We start from the raw sequence: 24,223 nt of genomic DNA, 5'->3' as shown, positions 1-24,223 counted from the left end.
GAGCGGCCGCACGATACTTAAAGTCCTAGATTTCAAAAGTACGGACTTTAATGCAATGGGAAAGTACCTGAAGAAAGAGCTGTTAGGATGGGAGGACATAAGAGAAGTGGAAAGACAGTGGTCTAAGCTGAAAGGAGCGATAAAAATGGCTACGGACCTTTATGTGAAGAAAATCAATAAAAACAAGAGAAAAAGGAAGCCGATATGGTTCTCCAACCTAGTGGCTGAGAAAATAAAGGCGAAAGAGTTGGCGTTCATGAAATATAAAAAAAAACCCAAGAAGAGGAGAGCAGAAAGGACTACAGGGTGAAACTGAAAGAAGCCAAGAGAGAGATACGTTTGGCGAAGGCACAGGCGGAAGAACAAATGGCTAAAAATGTAAAAAAGGGAGATAAAAATTTTTTCAGATATATTAGTGAAAGGAGGAAGATAAAAAATGGAATTGCTAGGCTAAAAGATGCTGGGAACAAATATGTGGAGAGTGATGAGGAGAAAGCAAATGTGCTAAACAAATACTTCTGTTCTGTGTTCACAGAAGAAAATCCTGGAGAAGGACCGAGATTGTCTGGCAAAGTTACACGAGAAAATGGAGTAGATTCTGCGCCGTTCATGGAGGAGGGTGTTTATGAGCAACTTGAAAAACTGAAGGTGGACAAAGCGATGGGACCAGACGGGATACATCCCAGGATACTAAGGGAGCTCAGAGAGGTTCTGGCGAGTCCTATTAAAGACTTGTTCAACAAATCTCTGGAGACGGGAGTGATTCCTGGGGATTGGAGGAGAGCGGATGTGGTCCCTATTCATAAAAGTGGTCACAGGAATGAAGCAGGAAACTACAGGCCGGTGAGCCTCACTTCAGTTGTTGGAAAAATAATGGAAGTGTTGCTGAAAGAAAGGATAGTGTATTTCCTTGAATCTAATGGGTTACAGGATCCGAGGAAACATGGCTTTACAAAAGGTAAATCGTGCCAAACGAACCTGATTGAATTTTTTGATTGGGTGACCAGAGAGCTGGATCGAGGACATATGCTAGATGTAATTTACTTGGATTTCAGCAAAGCCTTTGATACAGTTCCTCATAGGAGGCTGTTGAACAAACTTGAAGGGCTGAAGTTAGGACCCAAAGTGGTGAACTGGGTCAGAAACTGGCTGTCGGACAGACGCCAGAGGGTGGTGGTTAATGGAAGTCGCTCGAAGGAAGAAAAGGTGACTAGTGGAGTCCCTCAGGGTTCGGTGCTGGGGCCAATCCTGTTCAATATGTATGTAAGTGACATTGCTGAAGGGTTAGAAGGAAAAGTGTGCCTTTTTGCAGATGATATCAAGATTTGTAACAGAGTAGACACCGAAGAGGGAGTGGAGAATATGAAAAAGGATCTGCAAAAGTTAGAGGAATGGTCTAATGCCTGGCAACTAAAATTCAATGCAAAGAAATGCAGAGTAATGCATTTGGGGATTAATAATAGGAAGGAACCGTATATGCTGGGAGGAGAGAAGCTGATATGCACGGACGGGGAGAGGGACCTTGGGGTGATAGTGTCCGAAGATCTAAAGGCGAAAAAACAGTGTGACAAGGCAGTGGCTGCTGCCAGAAGGATTCTGGGCTGTATAAAGAGAGGCGTAGTCAGTAGAAGGAAGAAGGTGTTGATGCCCCTGTACAGGTCATTGGTGAGGCCCCACTTGGAGTATTGTGTTCAGTTTTGGAGACCGTATCTGGCGAAAGACGTAAGAAGACTTGAGGCGGTCCAGAGGAGGGCGACGAAAATGATAGGAGGCTTGCGCCAGAAGACGTATGAGGAGAGACTGGAAGCCCTGAATATGTATACCCTAGAGGAAAGGAGAGACAGGGGAGATATGATTCAGACGTTCAAATACTTAAAGGGTATTAACGTAGAACAAAATCTTTTCCAGAGAAAGGAAAATGGTAAAACCAGAGGACATAATTTGAGGTTGAGGGGTGGTAGATTCAGGGGCAATGTTAGGAAATTCTACTTTACGGAGAGGGTGGTGGATGCCTGGAATGCGCTCCCGAGAGAGGTGGTGGAGAGTAAAACTGTGACTGAGTTCAAAGTAGTGTGGGATGAACACAGAAGATTTAGAATCAGAAAATAATATTAAATATTGAACTAGGCCAGTTACTGGGCAGACTTGCACGGTCTGTGTCTGTGTATGGCCGTTTGGTGGAAGATGGGCAGGGGAGGGCTTCAATGGCTGGGAGGGTGTAGATGGGCTGGAGAAAGTCTTAACAGAGATTTTGGCAGTTGGAACCCAAGCATAGTACCGGGTAAAGCTTTGGATTCTTGCCCAGAAATAGCTAAGAAGAAGAAAAAAAAAAAATTTAAATTGAATCAGGTTGGGCAGACTGGATGGACCATTCGGGTCTTTATCTGCCGTCATCTACTATGTTACTATGTTACTTTGCTGTTTACCACAGCCATTGTATGCAGACAAAAGAGCCATGCAAATCCATCTGAAAATGGAAGCCTTTGAGGCTTGCTTTCCCCATTTGCTAATGTTGGTTAATATAAAAAGATGATCTGAAAGATGAAATTCATTCATCGCCTCGAGATAATGGAAAAGAACTCTCTTCACATTCAGCAACGCCAAGACTTTGTCTTCTTTATGCCCGTGGCATGAAGTGCTGGAAGCTGGACTTCCTAATTTACATAGAAGACCAAGACCACTTTTGGTAGAAAGGAAAGCACCTGGAGCCACTGAACCTCTGTCTAGATCTCTGAGCAGAGGAGCCCACCTGTAGCCAAAAAGTATTTGCCCTTTAAAGGGGAGTCTGCTCAAAGTAGCCTTAGATGCAGAATCTATCACCACTTTCTGATCCAGAGCATTCTTTGGGTGGAGATGGAATAAGCAGACACCTTTCTCATGACCTTAAAAACTTCATATAGGGAGTTTACTACAAAGTCCTCCCACAACAGTAATGTCTGGAGGTATGCACTCTTCTCCTAAGCTGGAGCATGGCACAGCATTTTATGGCCAACATTAGTGCCAACATGGATGAGCAGCATTGGATAATAGTCCAATGCTTGATGAGTCCAATAGGCTTGATGAGTCTCAGCAAGCTCTCTGTAATATCTTGGATTTTGGCATCAGACAGTATACTTACCGGGACATCATGTCAAGGGCTCTAGAAGGGATTTTTACTCCAACAATTGAGCATCCTGTGATTTCAAGGCCATGGAGGGACTAGAGGGGCTAAGCCCAGTGCTTCTGCCCCCTCCCCCTCATGTGCCCCACGGTATATGATGTATGGATGCTTCTCAGCTGGCCATCCAGCACAAATCTTGCATGATACAGGGGGTAGAAAGGCCTGGGGAGTCCACAAAACTCAATTAGAAAAATTGAAGTGTTTCGAGGCAGATAGAAACTTTTAAAATAAAATTGTGAAATCTAAGATGTCCATGGCAGCAGCATTTTGGCACCAAAACACGGCCCAGCAGAGCTAAATAAAATCTTTAAAAAGTTTTTAAAATGAGTTTTTGGAAGTAGGGGACCTTGTAGGAAGCCCCAGATACCCTTAAATCTGCAAGCAATTTTGAGACCCCCCCTCTCAATGTCTCCCATAGAAAATAATGCATTGTACTCACAGAACTGGAAGGTGCTGTACCTGCATCAGCTCTTACTGCAGCTGCGATATAGAGATGTCTGCCTCAAGAAGCCTATAGTTCCTCCAAGTGCTTGTCTCTTCAGGCTGCCTTTTAGTCAGATCTCTAGATTCTGAAACCCTTGACCCCATTACCTTCTTATGGTTTATGTTTTTTATTTATATCCCACAAAGCAGGTTCAAAAAACACATATATATATATTAAAAAACACAAACACACACATTACACAAGCAAATACATGCAAGCACAGATTGTATTAACTGCCTTGTCCTACATAAAATGTGCACCAAAACCCCCACCCTCACATACAATACTCACCCACTTGTATCATCTCTTTGAGTCTTGAGAAAGACATGGGGGAAGCCACTGCTTGCCCTGTATTGGTAGCATGGAATATTGCTACACCTTGGGCTTTGGCCAGGTACTAGTAACCTGGATTGGCCACCCTGAGAACAGGCTACTGGGCTTGATGGACCATTGGTCTGAACCGGTAAGGCTATTCTTGTTCTTCTTATGTTGTTATGAATCATTTATACATTCAAGTTGTAAAACTACATTGTCCTCTCTCTTAGCACTCATATTTCATCTGACAAAACAGATGATATTTCAACAAACATTTAAATGAAGTAAGATTCCCTTGCTGACGTATGTAACCCGGGAGTTTATTCCACTCTGCTGGGCCTGCACATGAAAATGTCACAGCTCTCAAGGTTTGCAACTGCAACTCCTTATGCATCTTCAGGGGGAGGGGAATGCAACTGGCACCTGCTACAGTCCTCTGGACCAACATGGGGCAACTCAGCCTGCTCTCAACCACCTGAAAAATCAGGGCGAGCTGTGCTGCCAGGGGAACTCTCCCCAAACTGCCTTAAAAGTTAGTGCAGGCCAGCTAGGCAGGTTCTCTGTAAAAGGGTTGCCGCGCCCCCCCCCCCATCCCCCCAGCTCAAGCCCTCTGATCCAGAGACTGTATCTTCTCACAGGCAGAGTTGTCACAGGATCTTTGTAGCACCAGGAAGCCTCAATGCTGGATTAAAACCTGAAAATAATAAAACATATGCAGAGCAGAAAGAGAGACACCTCAACTCGCTTGCACAAGGAAAAACTGAGGGGCTGAGGCACTTAAGCAGAGTTGAAAAGAATGTAGATGATGCCTTCTGCAATCCTCATGGGTGAAGGGAAAGAACCCGCTGGTCAAACCTACTGTACCCTTTGTAGTTGAATAGAATCTTATGCCAGGAAGTTTAATCACATAACATTATTGGCTGTTTTTCTATCAGATTTAAAAATCTTGATTTTTGACATATATTGGAACCTCTTTATGAATTACATTGTATGTTGCCTCTATGTTAAATCCTTATAAACCATTTCATCACCTTTGCTTATCTACAGTGATGCTCATATTGTTCCCTCCCAGCTCATGCGCATTTTGATTCAACTCGTAATTCATCATTTTTCTTTCTTGCTGCATTCTTATGAAATCCTTTGCGCCGTGATCTGAAAGCTGAATTATTTCAGGCTAGGTTTACGAGGCTGCACTTAAAGCATATTTGTTTGGTCTACATCTCCCTCTGTAATTTCAGCAAGATCTGAAGGATCCAGCTTAGGAAATGAGGACACCTGCTTCTATTTTTGTCTCTAACTTAGCCTTTTACTGTTGTTAATATTGCCTTTCCTTCATTGCTTTATTATTCTGTCCTTTTCTATATTGGAGCTTCTTTTTAACATTCCTTATTTTTGTGATTTCTAAACTGCTTTGTTGTATCCACTAAAGGCAGTAAAGAAAATACATACTGTATAAACCATAAAGGTTAATGGATTGTGAATTACAGCAATGTGCAGGCCCTCTGACTGTATGTCCCCCCTATCTGAAATGACAAGCTTAGCTTATTGTTGTCTGTCTATAATGCTGCTTCAGGAATCTCGTATGAAGGTTGATTTGACTACAAACCTAATGAGAGTCAGGTATTTTATTTGGCCTCAACAGATTCCATTGCCTGCTGAAAGTAGTAGATTCAGGATAATTGCCCAGATGGTCCATTGGGGGGATAATTTCATAATAGGGCAGCTCCAAATATTCTCATAAACATGCCTATTTTAAAAAGGCAAGATATGAGCCTATCTCCAGTGGCACATAGACTTACCCCTTTGATGAGGCAGATGTAAATGTCTGTATACGAGGGCTGTTTAAAAAAGTATCAGACCTTAATTTTTCTTGCGAAAACAAATAAAGCTAGGGAGGCGTGGTTTGGTGCACGTATGTAGGCGACCCTAATGCGCATGCTTGAATTTTTTCCTACCTACAGAAGCTGTCAGTCATCAGCAGACTGCTGATGAGTTAGGAAGTGTGAGTGCAGTCCAATTTTCATTTCTGACAAACTGACAGAAAAAGTTGAACGACGCTACTGCATTAAACTTTGTGTAAAGCTTGGCGATTCTCAAGTGGAAACGATCCGCAAGATTCATCAGGCCTTCGGAGACGAAGCAATGGGCACCATACAGATAAAGGAGTGGTACAACCACTTTAGAGATGGCCACACATCAGCACATCCTGGTAGCCCCTCAACATCCAGAAATGAGATCATCATTGACCAAGTGAGGATCCTGGTGATGTAGGATTGTCGAATTACCAAGGGGTACTACCAAGAGGTTCTGCATCACCTTCATAATGCTGTGAAACGCAAACGGTCGGACCTGTGGGCAGCAGGCAATTGGCAGCTCCATCACGATAACGCACCTGCCCATTCTTCACATTTGATATGGAGTTTCCTGGCCAAACACAACACACCTGTGATTCCTCAGGCTCCCTACTCTCCCGACATGGCTCCGTGTGACTTCTGGCTTTTCCCCAAGCTGAAAATGCTCCTGAAAGGGACCAGATTTCAGTCAAGAGAAGACATCATGCAGAATACGACGAACCAGTTGCGAGCAATCTCAAAAGAGGCATACCAGCGCTGCTTCTGACAGTGGCAGAACCGTTGGAAGAAGTGTGTGGCAGCCCAAGGGGACTACTTTGAAGGAGATTAGTATAAGATTGTTGTATCTGAATACAAGTATTTTTTATGAATAAAGGTCTGATACTTTTTGAACAGCCCTAATATACTCAGTACATGTATGTGCATGGTCTATGAAGGTGAATCAAAAATTAAAGGCAGTAGTTAAATTACACAATAACCAGAACAGAGCTCGTGAAATACAACATTTGTACTTGTACATTGCCTATAGGATAGTTCATCCATGTACAGTGCAGTGCTCGGCCTTTAGTCGTGTGGCAGCCATAAGGTCATAAACATGGACGCTCCATTGCAAGATTGCACCATCAAAGAACAATGTGCAGTAGAGCACTTTCTTCAGGCAGAGGACGTGAAATCTGTGGAAATTCACCATCGGATATTGACTCAGTATGGACATAGCACCATGAATCAAAGAAAGGTTTATAAGAGGGTAAAAAAAGGGTAAAAGTGGGAAGAACAGGTGTTACTGACAAAGGTCATTCTGGTTACCTATCAACATTGCACATACGAAACACATTGATAGGGCAAATGCCATGATTAGAGAAGATCAACAGATAATGGTGTCTCAATTGGCTGCAGATTTGGATATCAGCTATGGAAATGCATTTGCCATAATGCATGATGACTTGGGAAATAGGAAAGTCTGCACACAATGGGTTCCCAAACAGCTTACTGATCTGCACAAGCAACAGCATGTGAAGGTTATGACCCAGTTCTTGAGATGGTATGAAGATCTGAGTATTGTGGAGAGATTTGTCACCGGTGACGAGACATGAGTGCATCACTGTGATCCAGAGAGCAAAGGACAAAGCATGATGAAGAAAAGGAAGTGGTACACACCTGACTTCGGAAGCAGCCGAAAAACTTCTCTGCAGGAAAGCAGAACCCAGTTGAACGATACAACAAATGCGTCATCTTGCATGGGGACTATGTGGAAAAGTGATTATGTTCAATTGCTCACAGTTACATCTATTAAAGCCATTAAATGTATTTTGCCTTTACTTTTTAATTTACCCTTTTATAAAGCACACCTATAAACAGATTATGTAAAAGTAGGTGCTATAGTATGACATATCTACTTTTTGTGAACATATACCCCCACATTTATATACTAGCAGTTTTCCAATATATAAGTGTGCCACCTGGAAAATGCTTTACCAAAACTGCCCTCCCCCCCCCTTCCCCAAGTGTCTGCAAGGCACTAGAAGACACTTTAGAAATCATGACTAGTTTAACGTCAGCAAAAGTGATGCAAAATTTAACCTAGAGGTAACCCCAAAGTAACCAGATGGGCACAGTTTATTTAGAAAAATGTTGAATTTCTCAATATTATTGTTTTTTATAAGAAGTTTTTGCTCACAAGTTAGTTAGTAGAGAACAGAGAATGGCAGGTAAAACTCTAAGCCACCTTGCTGGACAATTGTAGTTTATATCTGCCATCTGTTCCTTTGTTATTATAATAGGTTACTAGACCTGTTTTGAAGTCTCATATTAGGTCACAGAACTAAGGAATTTTATTCTAAATGTAAATTCATTAAACATTTTTTTTATTTTAAATCAGTGAATTACCATAATTGTGGCACGGCTGAGCAGCAATATTTAGGAAAATCAAAATTAAAGTGGTTTTCCTTCTTCCTTTTAGGATTGTAGATTTTGAGTCTTCACTGGTTTGGATTCTTTTTCATCTAGTGCCTAGTGGTGGTCCTCAGGGTTTGGTATCATCTTAATGGATTTTTTAAAAACATGTTTCTCTTGCCTCTTGCCACCCTTGCTCAAGAACGTGACATTAGTGGCTTTACTATACCAAGGATGCCTCACTTGTTGCCAAATAGGTCCATATTCTCCTTCTCTCACTCCAATAACCTGCTTCAATACTGTGGCATCTTGGTTTTATGGTCACCAACTAAGATTGAACCTAAGTCTTCAGCTATCTGGACTACAGTTGTTTGCTCTGAATAACCATATGCAGATAGAAAACTGCACAGCAATAGGTCTTCAGCTATTTAGCTCCCTCCCAATGGAGCTCACTACCCAGTTTTATTCATAGTCATTCTAAAAAAACAAAAAATTAAAATTGCTTTAAAGAACCATATTTCAAAAATGTCTTCAGTGGTGTGGTCTGGATCTTCAGGGCTGTGATGGCTGGTATGGTAGACATACTGTCCTTTCCACTGATGCTTTGTTCCTTCACTTTTCTATTTATATGGAGTTCCTCTTTTTTCTTTTATTTGAATTATTGTAAACCATTTTATCATCTTTACTACAAAATTTGTGTAGCAAACATTAAGGGCCTGTTTTACAAAGCCACGCAGTAACGGCCCCGAAGCCCATAGAGATTTAAAGGGCTTCAGGGCTGTTGCTGCACGGCTTTGTAAAACAGGCCCTAAATATAAACACTTGCCATGAGGAAATATTTTAACATTTATACGATTTCTTGGCACTTTTAATAACTTTACAGTGATATTTGAGATGTTTCTCCCTAAAGGCCTAAGTCTGTTTCTCATTTTATGCTTTGTCTTCCTTAAGTCAGCAAATTTCAACCATGGTCTCCAGTGTAGAGAGAGCACAAAGTGTTGCTCCTGGAATGCTTCCGATTTGATGCATTGAGTCACAGTATTGTGCAGTTCGTGGAATAAGGGAAATGACAACAGTGATAGAGAATGTGAATAGAGAATGAGGCCCAGAATGAAAAGGGGTAAGGAAAAGATGAAGCCTCGATTCCATGTGCAGACTTCTCCAGTACTTGAAAACACACTTTAAAAGCCCAACTGGAAAATTAGAGAGAAAAAGGACCAAGAAATACAAAGTTTCCACATACACAATTTATGGTAATTAAAAAAGTAAGAGCTTGAAGGGTTTGTTTTTTGTTTTGTTTTTTTGGTATGGTTGGTTGGTTGTTTTTTGGGGGGCAGAGCATTAGCTAATTAATACTGTGAACACCCACCATTAACAGTGGAGAAATGAGTAAATTTTATCCAGTGCAGGAATGAAAAGTTCAGGCTTTGGAAGGGCTGCGGTATGGCAGTTTTAGATCTGCCACAGGGGAGGGGGGAGGAATGTGGGGGTCTTTCATTACTCATGTCAATGTGTTCTGCGGAATTGTGGTTGGGCTCTCAACTTAACCTCTTTTCACTCATTTGGAGGAGATGAAGGAGTAGAAAGCCCTTCCTGCCCTTTTAGAGTTGGCTTGGCAGCAGGAGAGACTCAAGTACTTTATAAAAAAAATTAAAACCTACAGAATCCAATAAAATAACATATTAGTTATCCCTGCTTAAACCTCCTGCATGTTTCTGCTGGCTCTAGAGCTTAGCCACAGAGCTGTGACTTTAATGAGTTTCTGCATTTTCTACTTAACTCTGTTGGGTGGGTTGGTTTTTTTGCTATTTAACTACTGCAAATTCTACCACAATCAACACAGCCACGGAAAGACCACCCCATCCTCTACATCCATAGGGCTTCCTAAACTTCTCCTGCTTACCCTACAGCTAGACCGTTTACATATTTCTTTATTACAAGTTGATATTCCACTTATGGCTCAACTAAGCTATCTGCAAATTATACATAAGACATGTTTGCACACACTGGAGGCTCATTATATTTAAATTTATCTCATGCATATTCACTGCAGAGAGTGGGTTCATCAGCAATTTTGGAAGGTCGAGGGAAGGGGAAAAGGGATTTTTCTGTACTAAACAAAACATTTTCCTCAGTAAAACCATAAAAACTATCAGAAATGATCTAAGTAATCCATTCCTGTGCAGAACCACTGTGCTCTTATTCCCATTGTTCCAATCAGGGCCAATGTTTAAACATGCTGTGGCCCAGGCAGAGATTTGGGAGGAGGCTGCATTTCCTTCAGCTTCATGCAATTTTGGGGCTCCCTGTAGCATGGGAGCCCAGGGCAATTGCCCCGTCTGCAGCCCCTTATCACCAGCCCTGGTTCTAATCCTAGCTGATGATGGCTTTACAGCAGGGGTCTCAAAGTCCCTCCTCGAGGGCCACAATCCAGTCGGGTTTTCAGGATTTCCCCAATGAATATGCATTGAAAGTGGTGCATGCACATAGATCTCATGCATATTCATTGAGGAAATCCTGAAAACCCGACTGGATTGCGGCCCTCGAGGAGGGACTTTGAGACCCCTGCTCTACAGTATTCTAATATGGTGATTTAACAAATATCACATTTAAAACAAGCTTATTGATATTCTTACAATTCTTGCCTTGTTGAAAGTTTAACAATAAAGGTGAATTTTTAACATTTTATGAAAAAATATACACAGTATATCTTGGTACAGTTTACTTCTCTTCAAACATTTAGGTACAGCCCCTCACCCATTATTAGCATAGTTCACAGCTATTTATTAGATTTCTTTTTTCTTACACCCATAGGCTTCTATTTTTCTGTTACTGGCATAGCCACTCTCTGATCCCATCTTAATACAGCCCTGCCAAGAGAATAAGGGAAAGGGATTTGCCTTCATGCAGCTCAACTGGACTGTAAGCTTTACCAAGCAAGGAATCTCGTGTTTGTATCTCTGCAGTGTTGCATAAGCTATAGAAATATTAAGCTGTGGTAACTAATGCAAGAGGAGAGACAGGGGAAAAAGAGACAGGAACAAACTTTCTGAGCTTTTGTTCAATGCTTATTTCTGGTTGACACAAAGTAAAAAATAAAAATGATTATATTGAGCCACTCTAATCTTTAAAGAATTATCCATTATAAAGAGGCTCGGTTAGTAGCATAGCTATAGTACAGGATGCATTTTTCTTTATACTCTATATTTAGAATTTATCAAGAAAATTTTTCTCACATTTGGTGAGTTTCCAAGAGATCTGTGTTGGGAGAGTGTCCATTTGACAGGCCCAGAATCCATTTGCTATAATGTGCATTTCTTTAAGGAGTAGTTTCTCCGCATAGCAGGAAAAACCTTCAAGCCTAGGCCAAAGGATGCTGGGTGCGATCTCGGTGTTTCAAGTTTCTTACCTGCTTTTGGAGATCTTGTGGCTTCTCTAGTGCACGTGAAGGGTCCTCATGAAAAGAAGTCTGTTGGTACTTTGCACTAGTAATCCCAGTGCTGCAAACTAGACTGATTCACTCTCAGCAAGCATTTGCTGCTCGTTTCAGGAGGGGTCTCTTTCAACAGATATTGATCCTGCATATCCGGTTAAACATTTGTTTTGAGACTGGGAACATATCGGTCCCTTTCTCTGCTAAAATATTGCATTCTCTCTCGCAGGCTGGCAGAGCCACAGTACAATGGAGCACTCGCACCATACATAAAAATTCCTATTATACAGTTTTATTCAATCCTCTCTTGGTTTCTTTATTCTTCTGCCTTATTTGACGCTTTTAAGTTTCTCCTATAAAATGTAATGATTCTGTCAATATGTAGTATTATATCATCAAACTTTTAAAATATGACCATTTATTTAGAGAAAGGGTTGCAACAAGTGATGTGAAAATAAACTGTAGAGGCCTTTACTGAGTAGCTCTTTTGATGTTAACAGGATTGCAAATTGAAGGAAAACTGAGTCTACTGAGAGAGCTGGTGGATTTAAAAAAAAAAAAAAAAAGCTTGAAACTTGCAGACATACAGCATGACAAAATGGTGCAATATATGGATGGAGCCTCCCCAGTAGGTGCAATTGCTTTGGCAAAACACTCCTACAAACCAGAAATGTTTCCAGAGACTGCAGAACTCCACCTTTCTTTTACCTTGTCCTTGGTAGCAGCAGTACAAAACAAACCACTGGTGGATAAGATAATAAAGGAGATGGAAGGGGTATTCATTGCACCCTTGACAAGTCCAAAACTCCACCTCACTCCGTTAGAGGAGATGTATGGCTGAATCTACTGATTTAGAACAGCCACTTCCAATACATAGAAATTTTAGGTAGACAGTCCTCTTCAAATCATATCAGAAATAAGACAAACCAAATGTCTAGGATAATTCGTTCATTTAATTTTCTTCCATACAGCAGAGATACTAGCATGTCCCCGATGGGACCCATTTCGCCCAAGTAGGGCTTTTTCAAGGGTTCACAGTGGGCGCTCTTTCTTCAGCGTCCTCACTACTCAAACGCTAGATCTGCCGTTTGAGTAGTGAGGACGCTGAAGAAAGAGCGCCCACTGTGAACCCTTGAGGTAGAGTTTTGGACTTGTCAAGGTTGATTTACCTCACTTGCATCTTCTTATACCTCTTGAGTATTCATTGCACCCCTCAAGTTCTTCAAGCTGTCTTTGAAACAGTAAGTCAGGGGTCAGGAGGAGGAGAATAAGGAGACAGAAGACTGCAGACCTATTAGTCTTACATGAGTACTCATGGGCAAAATAATGGAATTATTTCTGAAGGATAGGTAATGAAATGCCTTCAAGATTAGAGGATTACGGGATCTTATGTAATATATTTTCATAAGGTAAAGATTTTGCCAAACAAACCTGACTGAGTTCTTTAATGGCCTAATTAAAATAGAAAATTGAGAAAACAGCTGCTGTGGCTTATCTGGATTTTAGGAAGGCTTCTCATATTCTTACACAACAAGCATAGTGAACAAATTAGCCATCTGGGAGTTGCAAAATGGAAAGCTCACTGAGCAACGTAACTGAAGAGTGGGAGCCAGTGAAGGGAAGGTGGCTAGTGGATTGTGAGATATTTAAGAGTAATATGAAAATGTGTAACAGGGAGACGAGTCAGACAGAAAATGACAGGACTTTCAAAAATTGGAAGAATGGGTCAAGGGTTTGACATTTGATGGTGAATGTACAAGATCTGTTCAAAAAGTTCCAAGACTGTTTGAATTGCATACCAACAGGAAGTACTCAGACGTGCTAGGTGGCGTTGAGTAGCTTGAAACCTCACGAGTAACCTCTTTTTTTTCATTTGTTGATATATGTTTTCATCTCCGAGCTACAGCAGTTTTTGTGAAAAAGTGTATTTTCGTGATCGGCTATTTTTCATCATGTGGGTGAAGTTCTGTTTTAAATTGGGTAAGACTGCTACAGAAACTTATGAAATGTTGAAAGTGGCTTATGGGGAACATGTCATGAGTCGTGGACAGTGTTTTGAATGTATTAAAATTCACAAATTTTGCACAAAAACACAATGACAGTTCTTCCCCAGCCACCTTACTCTCCTGAGTTGGTCCCTGATGACTTCTTGTTTCCTAAACTTAAATCCAAGCTGAAAGGAAAGCGATTCAACATCATTGAAGACATAAAGCAAAATTCAACGCAGCAACTTTTATCAATTCCTGAAAATGCATTTAAGGATTGTTCCTAGAAGTGGAAATAACGCTGGGAAAAGCATATACGTAGGGAAGGGAAGTAATTTGAAGGGGACTCAATGGAATAAGTTGTAAGGTTGTTTAATAAATTTTTATAAAATCAGTCCTGGAACTTTTTGAACAGACCTCGTATAACATTTTAAAAATATGTAAACAGTAGAACGCCGACCATTCTGACTAACCTCGGAAGAGAGCAGTCCGGATAATCGAAAATCCAGATGATTGCACATTAATTATTTTTGTCTAGTTTTTAATAACTGTTAAAAAAATTACCATCAGCACCCCCCCTCCCTCCAGGACCCAGAGGAAAGACCCCAGGCCTACCTTGTTTCCGTCATGAGACTGCCGCTGGAAATCTCGGCAGTTATTTTCATTGCTGAAAGAGCAGAAGCGAGTGGCAATTGCTTCTGTCCCAGTGAGCCACTAGACCACCACCGAAACAAGGTAGGTCTGGTGTCCTTCTTCTGGGTCTGGGAGGGGGCTGATGGTGTCTATTCGGAGAAGGATGGGGAATGCTCTCTTCTCTTGTAGGGGGCATGCTGACAGTGGGGGAAAGTCTCCTGGGTTTTTTTTTTTTGGGGGGGGGGGCTGGGCTAATGACATTGGCGGCAGAAGCAGAAACGAAACACTAGGAGGGAGGGCAATAGGAATGGTACTTCGGGGGGAACTCATATAAACTGAGACCCCCAAAGCAACCCAGATAATTGGACATCCGGATAATAGGCAATCTCTTGATCTTGAGCTTCCCATTCCATGGAAAAGGTTTCTTTTTAAACCCTAGTAGATACAAGGTTGGCTCCTCTCCTCCCTCCTATTTTAGAAAGTACATATTTTGTCTCTTCATTCTATGATTTATAGGGCAGCCCATGCAGCACTTTGGTAGCCCTATTTTGAACTGGCTTCATGTTCTCAAAGTCTTTTTTTAAAGGTGGTCTCCATAAACTAACACAGATCTCGCAGCACAACTGCATTTGAAGTAAAATTATCTATTTTCTCACACTAATATAATTGTTCCAAGGTTTCCTGATGAAAAGATGCTACAGAGTGTTAAAAGATGGAGCCTTCTCCAACTACTGGTCACCACTATGCGGAGTCCCACAAGGATCTCCCATCTCACCACTATTATATAACATCTTCATGACCACATTGAACTCGATAAGCATCAGACCAGGAAAATGGTTCTTCTCATAATCAGGTGATGTCTTTCTACTAATCTCTGCAAATCTGAGCCAAGCAATCATGATTATAATATTGTTCAAAATGATAACTAAGGTGCAAGAATGGGTGAAGAGATACCATCTCAAACATGGAAAAAACCCAGACTATTATGGTTTGGGCAACAAACACACACCTAGTTCCACCTACTATTACTCTGACAACTGGAACCAGCTACAACATTGAGAAAACCTCCAAAGTCACTTTAGATTGCATGATCTTCAAAAATTAACAAGCTAATAACTTAGTTTGAAAATCACTTCTTAAACTACAAAAACTAAGAAGGGTAAGACTACTAGTGCAGTCAAAGATATTCTCACCACTGATTACTGCAATGCTCTACTCTCATGTATCTCCGTGAAACTAATGAAAAAAAGTCAACTGATACAAAACACTACATCAAAACTTATACCATTCTCCCAAGGGAGCTCAGAACAGTTTACAAGAATTTATTCAGGAACTCAAGCATTTTTCCCTGTGTGCCCTGGAGGACTCACAATCTATCTACATCTGATGTACCTGGGGCAATGGGGGGGATTAAGTGACTTGCCCAGGGTCACAAGGAGCATCATGGGTTTGAACACACAACCCCAGGATGCTGAGGCTATAGCTTTAACCACTGTGCCACACACTCAAGATTTGACCATGTCACACCACTGCTTATAGAACTACACTGGTTATTGATAGAAAATAGAATAGAATTCAAACTATGCTGCAAAGTAGTGCTGCCCAATTCAGGAAAAATAATATCGATTTGATTCAGCCTATTGAAACAAAATAAACAAACAAAAAAGACTTTTCCTCTCTCTGTTAAATCCTAGCTCATGTTTGCGATCTAATACCATCTCAGGCAGGATACACATTTCAAATCTGACATATTATAATCACAAAATAGAAAATAAAATTATTTTATCTACCTTTTGTTGTCTGGTCATTATTCAAATCTTGTTGGTCCTAAGTTCTGGTTGTTTTCTGATAACTTGCTTGCCAGGGTCTCCTTTCTTCTTTCTCCGTGCTAACCATCCATCTTCCATCTCTGTCTTCCCCTTCCATTTCCCTTCCCTCCCCCAGAGGTCTGGCATCTTTCCTTTGTTTCGTCTCCATTCCCAGATCCACCTTTTCTCAACAACCCTTTTCATCCTTCATCTCTCCCTCCTTCCCCACCATCTCTCCCTTTCTCTTCCCACCTACCCTCCTATCCAGTATCTCTAACCCCCCCCCCCTCCACACCATCCCTTGTGTCCAACTTCTCTCCCTTTCTGTTCCTTCCCTCCCTAAATCCCATTTTCCACCATCTCTCTCCCTCTCTTGTTTTTAGATCCATTATTTCTTCCCCCCCCAAAAGTCCGGCATATGCACGTTTCTTTAAAACCCCCTTCTCTCCCTCCCTCTGTGTACTTCTACACAAGGGCCCCTCTCCCCCGAAGGCCTGCACCCCACCCTGAAGGCCTGTCCCCCCTGAAGGCCTGCACTACCCCTCTGAAAGTCTGCACCCCACCCCTGAAGGCCTGCTTATCCCCCCAAAGACCTGTCCCCCCTGAAGGCCTGCATCCCACTCCTGAAGGCCTGTTACCCCTGAAGGCCTGTCCCCCCTGAAGGCCTGCACTACCCCCAAGGGCCTGTACCCCACCCTTGAAGGCCTGTACCCCACCCCTGAAGGCCTGCGTGTTCCCCCCCTGACCTTCCGCACATCCATTTACCTAATGCCAGCAGCAGAGCAGCCTGCAGAGAGGATCGCTGGTACTTTAGCGATCCTTGCAGGTTGCCATAGGCCTTCGGAGCTGTCTTCCCTCTGCCATGGTCCCGCCCCTCCTCTGACGTCAGAGGCAGGATCGCAGCAAAGGGAAGACAGCTCCTGAGGCCTATGGCAACCTGCAAGGATCGCTAAAGTACAGGCGATCCTCTCAGCAGGCTGCTCTGCTGCTGGCATTAGGTAAATAGATGCGTGGGAGGCCAGGGGGGAAGCCAGACCCCGCAGCACTTCCCAATTGACCCTCCCCCCTCGCCCTCTAAAGCTGGAGCGGTAGCGGCCGGCCAGCAAGAGAAAGTGCCTGAATGAATGTGTACCACAGAAAGGAGATGTATATAAAGAATCCAATAAAAAAATATAGCTCTGTTTGCTGCCATGCCCACAATCCTAGTTCAATCCATGGACTAAGTCTTGCATGGCCTGGGTTGAGTGGGGCACTGCTGAGGCTATGCTTACAACCATCTGACAGGGGACAGTCACCATCACAGAGTATATCCAGTTGACACCCTTACAGCTCATGATACAAGGGTCTGGGAAGAGCTCTGATATATAGCCCCTGGCCTCAGTATTGTTGTTGCAACGGCCAGAATAGAATAGTGGGAAGATAATTTTATTAAACTTGGAAAAATCATTGGGAGTTGTAAAATCATAGGTTAGCACCAGCTTACACAGCTAATTTGTTAGACTTAAATGCTCCCTCAAGATCCTTGCATTCTCTTAGTACTTATAAGCTTTGGTTTCTGTTCTGTAGAAATTTCTGCCATAAGAGTACCTATGATTATTTATACAGATTTTTATTGTGGAATGAACTACCTGCTGAAATCTGAAATGTATATGATCACATGTTTTATGACCATCTGCTGAAAATTTGGCTCTTTCATAGATATTTGGCTTAATATAAGATGTTGTTTCTTGGGTAGGTTCTTCTTCCATTTGGGATCTTATGCTAAATTGTTTATGTTTAATATATATTTTATTTAACTTGCAATGGATTGGAAGACAGAAAATTATGGAATGTTTATTATAATCTGCTTTGAACTTATGATAATTAAATGGGTAAGAAATGATTAAATTAAATGAAGGCTCCTGGCACTGATTCTGACTGAGTTTGAAGCAAAAAAGAGAAAGCAGGAACTACTGGGCCAAAAATAAATTACTAATAAAATATTATGAATCAAAAATGATTAAAAGGACTCAAGTGTAGGTTGTTGAGCCTATTGCAGGTACAGCAAAAGCAAAAGAAAGAAGATCCCAGATTAAAACAAAGGACAAAGAACCAAATGGCTCAGCTTCAAATTCACTTCATGAAATCAATGTGGATCACTCATACCAGCATTCTTCACAACAGACAACCATGCAGCCCCTCAAATCAGCATTTTTCTACTGTGAAACCATCTAAAATTAGATTCAACTCTACAGCTTAGGCAGCAGCAGTCACAGACAAACTGCAACCAAAACATTTTCTGTAGGCTGCCTAGAGGTGTAGCAGGCAGGATTCATAGACATTTTTTATTTTATTTTTTTTAGAGTGGAATTATTCAACCACTTTTAAAATCAAATGCCCTTCCCACATGCTAGAAAGAATTTACAATACAAAAGTTCACTGTAAAAATATAAGCTGTAATTCCTATTGGAAGCAGTGAAGGGCTAACACTTGAATTTCTGTTTTATCTACTAGTGAACTGGTGTTTCAGGCACTGAAAGAGATGCTTTAGGTTTCCACTACTGTAAGCCATGGTACCAGTCTCTCATATATGGCTGTAAAGACCCTACCAATAACAGATAAAAAGCCTATTTCTCACTTTCTTTCATCAACTCTTCCCCAAACTACCATAATTTATTTTCATACATTTGCCAAGGAAATGATTTGCTCTACCAGAGAGGAACATCTTAGATCAATTCTACTGCCACAGCTACCAAAGCACGACTTGGGTTACAGAAAATAATATTCCCAGGACTACTTAGGCCAGAAGACGAATAATTCCATTCTCTGCACCCAGCAGCAGCAATCGTTTTGTGGGCAGAACAGCAAGGCTGGTCAGGGTCCCCCGGAAGTTCTCTGAACTCAGTTTTGTGGTGCTATTTGGCCTTGTCGAAGGATCTAACAGAGAGTAGATCCCAATCTTGTTGGCCACAGTGCCAGTCACAATCTCATGACCGTAGAGATCAAATGCATGGATGGGGTCGGAAACTGATTTGTACTGATGCACGGGTTTCTGTTCCAGTTCCTTCCAGACAGTAAGGGAGTGATCAGAAGAAGAACTGACCACAATATTTCCTTCTGCAGCCTACAAGAAAAAGACACCAGTAAACAGGCTGAAGGCACCCAAAACACATGTCTTTGAGAAAACCACACATCTAATATAATAAAACCCTTACCCGCGCATGCGCAGTTGAAACGGCGTGATCCCTGCCGCCTTGATTTGTGCCTCCATGGCTGTGTTTCATTTGCAGCGCATGTGGTGGCTTGCGGCGCGTGCAGCGGTTTCAGTGACGGCAAGAGCAACGGCAGGAGGGTGTCTTTCGGCCTGGACAAGGCCGACAGGGTGCGGGTGCTGCGAGGCATCTGGCTGCTACTGCTGCACAGGGAAGGGAACAGGGGCTACTTTGGGGGAGGGGTGTGCTGGAGGGCAAGCAGCAATCCTGGTTTGCTCTGGGGGAGGAGAGACAAAAGGAGGCCACAGAGAGACATGGCGCAATAGAGAGAGACAGGCAGGCAGAGGGCCAGGGAGAGAGACAGACAGACAGGGGGTAAGGGAGAGACACAGACAGAAAGAATGACAGACAGGTAGCCAGAGAGACAGACAGACAGCAACCAAGGAGAGAGAGAAAGAAAGAAAGACAGACAGACAGGGGGCCAGGGAGAGACACAGACAGAAAGAATGACAGACAGACAGGTGGCCAGAGAGACAGACAGACAGCGGCCATGGAGAGAGAGAAAGAAAGAAAGACAGACAGACAGAGGGCCAGGGAGAGAGACAGACAGAAAGACAGACAGACAGAAAGCGACTAAGGAGAGAGAGAGAGACAGACAGACAGCGGCCAAGGAGAAAGAGGCAGAAAGAAAGACAGACATCTATTCTAGCACCCGTTAATGTAAATGGCTTAAAGACTAGATTATATATATATATAGATTCAGCACAGCACTTAACAATATCAGTGTATTTTTCCATGGGAAGAAGCCTGGAGATTTTATCTGTAACCCTCTGGTAACAAACTCAAGGCTAAACTAAACTAAACTAAAACTTAACTTTATATACCGGGTCTTCAACCAGAGGAAGCTCAACGCGGTTAATAATAAGTTTAAAGATAATCTAAAGTACAAGAGAATTAGTTTTCAAAATGTTTAGCAAATAGAAAAGTTTTTAAAGATTTACAGAAAGACTGGAGAAAACTGGGACACCTCAAAATTAGAGGAAGGTCATTCCATAATTGGTAAACTAAACTGTCCCTAGGTTTCAGAAGCAGATCCCCTGCCTAAGGAAAATCCCAACAATAATAACCGGATTGCTCATAATTCCCCTTTTTCACTCTGCCACAAATTCATACAGGAAGAAGTTGGTAAACAAGGAGCCGTGTTTCGCTCTCCTATAAAACCTTACTGGAAGAAACAGCTCTGAGCTCCGAAATGCCAAATTTCCTATATGATAGATAAAGAGGCTCATTTTCAAAGCACTTAGGCATAGAAAGCACCATAGAAACCTATAGGTGCCACCTCCAGCCATAGAAACCTATGGTACCTTGTGTGTCTAAGTACTTTGAAATTGAACTCCATAGCCCCATCCATTTAAATGCTGTATCCTGAAGCACACAACCCAGTTGTCTGAGGCAGTTTATGGGACAATTCTGCAGCAATGTTAGAAAATGTAAATCAAAGATTCTGAAATTCTGTAACAATTATGTTCCATCTCTGAATAGATCTGATTGTAAACAGGGCAGTTTTTAAACAGCCCGTGCTATCTGCAAACTTCATTTTCAACCCTATTTTGGATAATCAGGCCAGCCGCAAGAGTGTACAATTTCACCAGTTCTGTTCCCAAAGATCAACGCAAATTCTCCTTCTCTTGACCTAACTTAAGGCTAGATTCACTTAGCAAACCGATCGTGTACCGATCGGTTTGCGAGCCCTTTACGACCAGATTTCCCTCCTGCACTATTCACTAACGCCTGTAGCGATCCGATCCCAATCCTCCCATGCAAATTAGTAAAACCCCATGCAAAATCAGGTTTTACTACTGACAAACCCAACTGCTGCAGACCTGTTGGTAACTGTGCCTGGGGCGCCTCAGCCAATCAGGGCCTTAGGCCCCTCCCTGCACATCAGATGATGCATCGGGGCGTGGCCTAAGGTCACACTCAGCGAAGGAGGTGTGGAGCAGGAGGGACTGAGCACCCCTCCTGCTCCCAACAATATTAAGGTATGGGAAGGGAGTGGCCTTGGCCGGTCATCCTGCCGTCCTCGGAGGAGGCCTGGAGCAGGAGGGAATGAGCACCCCCTCCTGCTCCCAACGATTCTTAAAGGTAAGGGGGAGCGGGCCGGCCAGTCTAGGTAGAGCCACAGGTAGGGAGGGAGGGAGGTGGGCTGGCCAGATCAGGATGGGGTTTCACATGGCAGGTGGGAGTTGGCATCCCTCCTGCCTTTTGTGGGGCATCGGTGGGGCCACGTTGGGGGGGGGGGGACATTTTGTAGGGGTTTGGGGAGGGAGGAAACAGTTCCGGAGGGGGGGCTTTATTTTTTTTGCATGTGTAAAACACGCAAAATAACTACCCGATTAAAAAAAAAATTACAAGCCCTGACAGCAGTGACAGGAGGCTGCTTCTCCTGTCACTACTGTCAGGGTCTGCGCATGCATGGGGATTGCACATTTGCAATCCCTGCTCGCAAATGAGGGCATTCCTCTGATCGCCTCCATTTGAATATGACTGATTTGTGAATCAGTCGGACCTGCCCGAATCAGAAACAGATTGTTCCGATTCGGGCAGGTTAGTGAATCTAGCCCTTAGCCCTTTTTGGTCCCCTGTACTGTGAACACATTCTCCCCAGTGCAGATTCCATCTCTCACACACATCAATATATTCCAAATTCTAATACTAACTCTCTTTAGCACTTTTCCCAGTGCTAATCCTTTGCTTTCATTTTTTTCTCTACATCTCACATTCACCCATTTCTGCCAACTTATCATACACCCCTCAATCTACATTGCCCACACACATTCTAACCCCCAAACAGTTGGTACACTCCCCCCAAAAGTCCCATGCCCACTCTCAGTTGCCCTCTATACCAATTCTCTGAGCCAATCCCCTCAAAGCGCCTCTAGCCCTCACTTAATCCCATCCAATTCAGCTTCCTCTCTTCCATTTCCACCCATATGCTCATTTTCCTCAATTCCCTCTCCCTTTCCCCCTGCCAATCTTCCCAGTGATAATCTATGGCATAAGGAGATGAAAAGCAGTGCTGCCCCAGGCCACTGCTCCTCCACTGTCACCTTGGGCCCAACTCATGCTCTGAACCATATGAACCACTGCCATGTCATTGAAAGTTTGAGCTGGTCCTGGACAGCAGATGACAACAACATGGCCTAAGGCACCACCCACTCTCCTTCTACCACCGGCCAGCTTGGGGGAAAGTGTAAAGAAAAGGGGACAGATACTATGTGTTAGTCCCTCTCTCTTCCTAGAACTAGCCCCTGGTTTCCCACAATGGATTGGTCAATTCTGCAGCAACAGATTTAATTTTGAGGTCCTTGCTCTTGCTGCAGCATCACTGTAGATGATCATGGGCCTTATATGTACTTCCTATTAGGATAGCTAGGAACTTCAACAATCAGCACTCCTATACACATTTTGGGAGGATCCCCTGCTGGGAAGGTTTACAATTGTATAACCTGCAACCCTTTACCAAAAAGATTCACAGGGCTGCAGTTACTGTTAATCTCTACTCTAAACACTCTTATCTTTGCAAATCTTTCTACCTCTCTCTCTGGGTTGTGAAAACTATTTGTGACATAGCTGATATTCTGGCCATCGGTCACTCTGAATCACCTGTACGTAAAACTGTTGTAATCTGAATATCAGACTTTTCTCCTCAGAGGCATTCACTAGTCATTCCACCAAGTAGAGCCTCTAGGTAAATGCTATTTATTTTGGATTTTATATCACAAACATCCGGTTAAACTATAATATTCACCCATTCATACATGAATATTCATAAGGAAATACTTACCAACTGGGTTATCATGGGGGGTGTGGTAACTGTCAGTGGTGTTCTCTAACTATTGTAGGAAATAAATGGACACATCCCATTACGGGAATGGTTATACCATCTAAAGAAGTAACTAACTGTAACACCACCAATGTTATCTATATCATTCAGTGCCCCTGTGACAAGGTTTACGTAGGCAGGACGCAGCGTTCAATTAAGACACATATGAATGAACATAAATCTAGAGTTCATATGGTAACAGATACGGCACCTATAGTAAATCATTGGGTCCAAAAGAAACACTCTTGGCTTGATATAAAGTGGCGTATTATAGATTCTGAAAAATAGGGAAGGAGGGTGGGAATTATAAAAAAGCTCTCAATATAAAAGAGCAAAAATGGATTTACTTGCTAGATGCTTTATCTCCCAATGGATTAAACGAGGAGATTGATTGGATGTCCTTAGTGTGACTTTATTTACAATCTCTCGTGGTTTTTTCTGATGCAATGCTTGGGGGGTGGTCCTCCCAAAGGGTTTAAAAAACCGGATATGACGACAGACGCTCTAAAATTAGAATGAGAGTATATCGAACGGAGCGAGTTCTATTGAACAAGACAGTAAGCTGAAATTTATTGTTATTACAACATAAGTGGTGGGGCTTGGTTAGCCATACGAGATTAATTAAGATTATTTGAAATTATAGATTGGGTGAATGCTTGGTATTTAAGTACGTTTAATGTCTTACAGATATAAATAAGGGAGCCTCGACCCTGAGGAAGGTGTATGAAACATGGACATGTTGGTGGAGGCGCTCCTCTCTTAAAAATAAACCTTACAAGTTAAGTGAAAGTTTTATACTCACTATTTATATAAAAAGAATTAAAGAAAAAAAATATATAGAAGAAAACGTTATATTTTGATCCCATGAGATCCTATGAAGATTGGGTTCGGTGAGCTCTGTTCACCTGAACCAACGGGAGATCAACCCTCTGAGGATCGAGTATCAAAGTATTTCCTTATGAATATTCATGTATGAATGGGTGACTATTATAGTTTAACCAGATGTTTGTGATATAAAGTCTATGGATTAATTACGGTTACAAGTATAGCCACTAGAGTAATTTTCTATATTTAGGACTTATTT

The 24,223-nt window shown here is 42.3% G+C and overlaps 2 protein-coding genes across 8 annotated transcripts in view; both read right to left on the bottom strand.

The window, feature by feature from the left end:
- SERPINF2 (serpin family F member 2) overlaps positions 1–11,744 on the bottom strand; it is a 44,505-nt gene extending 32,761 nt beyond the window's left edge. Inside the window, exon 1 of one of the 2 annotated variants that reach the window (XM_033921281.1) lies at positions 11,613–11,744. The gene's annotated coding sequence lies outside the window, so the exon portion shown is untranslated. The remainder of the gene's footprint in view (positions 1–11,612) is intronic. The other variant, XM_033921279.1, reaches the window with a different exon arrangement.
- A 6,732-nt stretch (positions 11,745–18,476) lies between these two features.
- The window catches only part of WDR81 (WD repeat domain 81), a 64,822-nt gene continuing 59,075 nt past the window's right edge, over positions 18,477–24,223 (bottom strand). For all 6 annotated transcript variants that reach the window (XM_033921499.1, XM_033921498.1, XM_033921496.1 and 3 more), the window contains one exon: positions 18,477–19,165. In XM_033921499.1, coding sequence (XP_033777390.1) covers positions 18,839–19,165 — 327 coding nt within the window. In that variant the 3' untranslated portion in view covers positions 18,477–18,838. The remainder of the gene's footprint in view (positions 19,166–24,223) is intronic.

The sequence above is a fragment of the Geotrypetes seraphini genome, chromosome 15 (assembly GCF_902459505.1).
Source record: "Geotrypetes seraphini chromosome 15, aGeoSer1.1, whole genome shotgun sequence".
Taxonomy (NCBI): Eukaryota; Metazoa; Chordata; class Amphibia; order Gymnophiona; family Dermophiidae; genus Geotrypetes; species Geotrypetes seraphini.
Note: the sequence above shows the minus strand (reverse complement) of the source record. Positions and strands in the feature narration are given on the sequence as shown.